Source organism: Oryza sativa, chromosome 10, assembly GCF_034140825.1.
Source record: "Oryza sativa Japonica Group chromosome 10, ASM3414082v1".
Taxonomy (NCBI): domain Eukaryota; kingdom Viridiplantae; phylum Streptophyta; class Magnoliopsida; order Poales; family Poaceae; genus Oryza; species Oryza sativa.
The window spans coordinates 14,100,427-14,105,138 of NC_089044.1; the positions used below are offsets into that span (position 1 = coordinate 14,100,427).

The following is a 4,712-nucleotide window of genomic DNA, read 5'->3' on the forward strand; positions in this document are numbered from 1 at the left end:
GAATATATATAATCTTTGTCTTAAAGTAATTTTAAACATAAGTGATTTATACTGTCTCGGCTAACTGTCTGATATATCCCAATCACTTTGTTTAAATATATTTTTAGAAATAGATTATATATGATTGATATCTATAGCCGATCGGGTAGATTTAACTTTATCTTGCTCTATTCTTCATTGCCGATCTAATGCAAATAACATCGGCTTAATGATTAACGATATGTCATCGGCCCTTAGCCGATCGGCTATCGTTTATAGATTTAACCTTGTTTTCTTGTTTTCCTTCTTGTTGATTGCAGGATCAAATCAAGTGGCATGCCTTTAAGCCCGAAAGCAAGATTTAGGACCTGCACTGGAGCTAAGCAGATCTCCCAGGCCAATGTGTGTTTTTTGCATCAACATGGCCTTTTCAGATGAGCCCAACCTTTTGCACAGTCCTAATAAGGGGAGGGCTAATAGGCGGGTGATCGTTGTGGATGATTGGGCACCCCCGGTACCTCCCCCTAATGCGCACGCTCCTTCCCTTCCTAATGCACCATAAATTTCAAAAAAGAAAAATTTAGAAAAATAATAAAAGAAGATAGAAAAGTTCTAATACCCTTAAAAATAAATTCATATGCATAGCCTTTATACTTATAAATATATGCAGTAAACTTCGTAATTTTAAATAGAAATATTATATAAAAATATTTATATCTGAATTTGTATTTGAATCGGGTATATAAACTTTTCACTTATAAATTTTAGGTGTGTAAACTTTAGATGTACAATCTTTAGCTATATAAAATTACCCGAAAAGAAAAACTATATGGTAAAAAAACGATCGCCGATCTCGATTAAGATCCTCTAACTTACTTTTTCTTTAACGTAAATCAGTTATTTGTATTCTCTTTAGAGTTCATGTATCATTCAAATTAGAGGGAAGTAAGTCTAAGGATTCGCTTCTAGTCAGCTACTCTGCTGTGGTAGCTGACAAAGTATATATACATAGTATATGACTTGACCTAGCTTTCAAGCAACACAAGTGGTCGGTTAATTAACACGCAGCGATCAAAGATATATAGATGCAGTCAGCTATAGGTTCATGCATCTGCACCCTGCTGGGTTTCTTTTTTCTTCAATAACTCTGCAGCTTAACTATGAAACAATCCACTGATCGAAAGGGTTCTGTATTGTTTTAAAGTTTTTAATCTAGGCCGTCCCTTTGAATCATAGGGTTGAAAAAATAGAAGAATAGGAAAAGTATAGGATTTTGATCATAGGAATTGAAGGGTTAAACAGAGGATTGCAAAACACAGGAAAAACACACGAATAATCGTTTGATTGGACCGTAGGAAAAACACAGGAATCAGATCAGACAGACTCAAGGAAAATTTTCCAAGAGGTTGAAGCTCTTACTAAGTTTCCTCCAAAATCCACATACAATGTGTCATTTCATAATAATTGTATAGGATTTTGAAAGTTTTAATCATTTAAATTAAACGGCCAAATATAAAAATTTCCGATAGAATTTGAATTCTATAACATTTCTATATAAATCATTTCATTCAAATGGCGCTTCATGTCGCAGCAGCTGGAGTATGGTGTGTACACAGTCACACTGCACAAGTGCACATGCATCGTCGCTTGCTCGGCGAGGTCAATTTTTTTAAGGGTGTAAGGTCAATTATTAATTATTCAGTTTCTTCTTGGTCAACAGTTTCTTAATCTTTGAGAAAAATTTGCTCGTTATGAAGAAAAGGCTCCTGTCTTTAGGTTTGGAGAAGACAATAGTCATAATAAACTATTGATGAAAAAACCGGAGAAAACTTGCATCTCTTTTTCATTTTACCCCCTTAAACTAGAGGTTATTTCCTGATCAATGGTGGACAGTCAGAGTACAACGGCCCTTTATTTCTAGGGCTTATTTAATCCCTTGACCTCTCACATGGCCTGTGTCAAAGGTTCACTTTAGCGCTTAATAACATTTCAATTTATTTTCTTTTTATACGAGATGGATTTTAAGCAAAAGTTTTTTTTTTAGACATCGATGGCACCACTGTCAAATTCAAAAATATTTTAAATTTTTTTCATGACCGTTTGCTTAAAATTAAAAACCTCAATGTCTAAATTACTCTTAGGTGCTTCCAACCATATAAACTATGATAAAAAGATTCTAAAAATTATTAAGAGGTAACTTAAACTTATAATGCATCTGTCAGACTGGCATCTTATCGAAATTTGAGTGTAAGACGCAACATATATATAGAGGGGAAAAGAAGACTAACTAAAATGCAACTGATAGTTCATTCTACAAACTACCCTCGAAAACTAGTTCACTGGGAAGTAGAATGAACCTTTTTTTCCTAACAAAATAAACATCTTTTGTATACCTTTGCAAAAAAACATCCTCTATATCTTTCTGCATTGCACTTGTACAAATTAAAGAATTGTCGTATATACACTTTAGCTTCCTATGAAGCCAGAAACGATCAATTAATCGAATTGAAGACCAAAGAAAATGTAGTTGTGTGCCTAAAAACCGAAATATAGATCAGGTACTGAAAGCTAGCTAGCCCAAAATTAAATCTTCTCTAGGGCTTGGAGTATATCATCCCTGAGATCCTCAAACTTCTCGATCCCAAAACTGAACCTCACAAAGTTGTCCTTGATCCCATTCTTCGCCTTCTCCTCCTCACTCTTACCCCTGAAAATAATTAACCACGTAAACATTAGCATTAATCAAATCAGTTTCTTCAAATTACTTCAGATGTTAATCACATACTCCTCTTGTAAATTATTACAGAGGGCAGGAGCTTAATTAATTACCAGTAGGACATGACGGCCGGCTGCTGGACAAGGCTCTCGCAGCCGCCGAGCGACGTCGCGATGAGCGGCAACTCCAGCGCGTCCACGAACCTCATCACGCCGCGCATGTCCGACGCCACCTCGAAGCTGACCACGCCGCCGGCGCCGGCCATCTGCCTCGTCGCGACGCCGTGCCACGGGCTGCTCTCCAGCCCAGGGTAGTAGACGCGCTCGATCTTGGGGTGCTTCTCCAGCAGCCGCGCCATCCGCAGCGCCGTCCTGTTCTGCGCCTCCACCCGCAGCGCCAACGTCTTCAATCCCCGAATGATCATGTACGCCGCGTTCTAAATGACAAATTAAATTACAGTCAGTTTTGGAATGACATAAAGTGAATTTGTGCAAATTTGCTTTTGTTTTTGTTTTTGTTTTTGGTTTGGTTACCGGACTGATGGCGCCGCCGAGGTCGTGGTGCCACGCGCGTATCCTCGAGATGAGGGCCTCTGAGCCGCTGACACAGCCGGCGATGACGTCATGGTGGCCGGCGATGTACTTGGTGGCGGAGTGGAGGACCACGTCGGCTCCGAGGGCGAGCGGCTTCTGGTTGATGGGCGACGCCAGCGTGCTGTCGATGCACACCAGCGCGCCCCTCCGGTGGCACAGCTCCGCCACGCGTGCCACGTCGACGACCTTCAGGTGTGGGTTCGTCATCGAGTCGGCGTAGAACATCGTCACCTCGTCCTCATCAAGAACGGATTCCAGCGCCTCCATGTCGTCGTCAAGATCCACGAACGTCGACTGCAAATCCATGGAACGAACGCCATTGTTAGAATCAGATTGCAAGTAAAGCCATGCTCTGATGAAGCTGCCATTAATTGTGTATACATACCGTGATGCCCATCTTGGATAGCTTGTCGTGGATGAAGGCGCGGGCCTCGCTGTAGCAGTCGGCGGTGACGACGACGTGGCCGCCGGGGGGGACGAGGGCGAGCAGCGTGGCGACGATGGCGTTCATGCCGGAGGAGGTCACCAGCGTCGCCTCCGCCCTCTCCAGCGCGCTGATCTTCTCCTCCAGCACCTTCACCGTCGGGTTTCCGTACCGCCCGTACTCGAAGCTCCGCCGCCAGCCTTCCCGGAAGGCGATGAGGTCCGCCGAGTCCCTGAACCAGTGCGTCGTGCCGCTCACGATCGGCGTCGCGATCGAGTCCGTCTCAGCGGCGCCGCTCCCGAGCTTCTCCCCGGCGTGCACCGCCAGCGTCTCGTCCGACGCGCGTCGGCCTGCCGCCTCCGCCGCCACCACGGGAGCGTCATCCACGGCGGTGTCGACGACGCAGTCGTCCAAGTCCGGCACCACCGGATACTCCGGCGACGAGGGACAACCCGCGAGGGAACCGAACGTGTCGGCGGCGGCAGCGCGCTCCGGCTTGGTGGGAGAACGGCGAGAACGGTGAACGCGCCGCCGCCGCTGCACCAAAACCTTCGTCACGAGAGACGATGACTTCGCCATAGCGATTGAAGGCTAGCTTGAAGCAAGTGATCAGTGTATTCTGAGATAAAACGGAAGTGATTATTAGCCTTAATCGAGGTGATTAGCGGTGAGCTTAGGAACCCAAGGAATCACTAATCACATGTGGTTTCTGCTAATGAGATGTCGCGACGGCGTATTTATAAAGGCAGGGAGCGAGAGAGGAGAGGAGAGACTACGCGCGCTTCACTGAAAGTTCTACGCAGTGACGTTGATCACGTGGTTTTCCCGCAGGAAAAGAAAAAAGGAAAAATGAAAAATCCACGTGTGTGGTTCCGTGCGTCAAGGCCGCAAAAGCGTGTATCGATTAATCTGACCATATACGGATGGGGGTGATTATTTAACTATCCGACGTAGTTAACCGCGGTTTGTGTGACGATTAAGAGCAGGTATAATAGTCTTA

The 4,712-nt window shown here is 44.4% G+C and overlaps 1 protein-coding gene across 1 annotated transcript; it reads right to left on the reverse strand.

Moving 5' to 3' along the window:
• Nucleotides 1–2,369: 2,369 nt before the first annotated feature.
• Nucleotides 2,370–4,410, reverse strand: LOC4348560 (probable cystathionine gamma-synthase 2). The gene is made up of 4 exons (XM_015758416.3): nucleotides 3,674–4,410; nucleotides 3,229–3,582; nucleotides 2,809–3,131; nucleotides 2,370–2,686 (listed from the first exon to the last, which is right to left on the reverse strand). The coding sequence occupies exons 1-4, from the start codon at nucleotides 4,289–4,291 to the stop codon at nucleotides 2,563–2,565; spliced, it is 1,419 nt and encodes a 472-aa protein (XP_015613902.1). The 5' UTR covers nucleotides 4,292–4,410; the 3' UTR covers nucleotides 2,370–2,562.
• Between the last annotated feature and the right edge of the window lie 302 nt (nucleotides 4,411–4,712).

Excerpts from the sequence above, each read along its gene's own strand:
- LOC4348560 (XM_015758416.3), bottom strand. The coding sequence starts at position 4,291 with ATGGCGAAGTCATCGTCTCTCGTGACGAAGGTTTTGGTGCAGCGGCGG. Across the intron at positions 3,132-3,228 it reads TCGGCGGCGCCATCAGTCCG|AACGCGGCGTACATGATCAT; the intron begins GTAACCAAACCA and ends TTTGTCATTTAG. Across the intron at positions 2,687-2,808 it reads CCGGCCGTCATGTCCTACTG|GGGTAAGAGTGAGGAGGAGA; the intron begins GTAATTAATTAA and ends AATTATTTTCAG.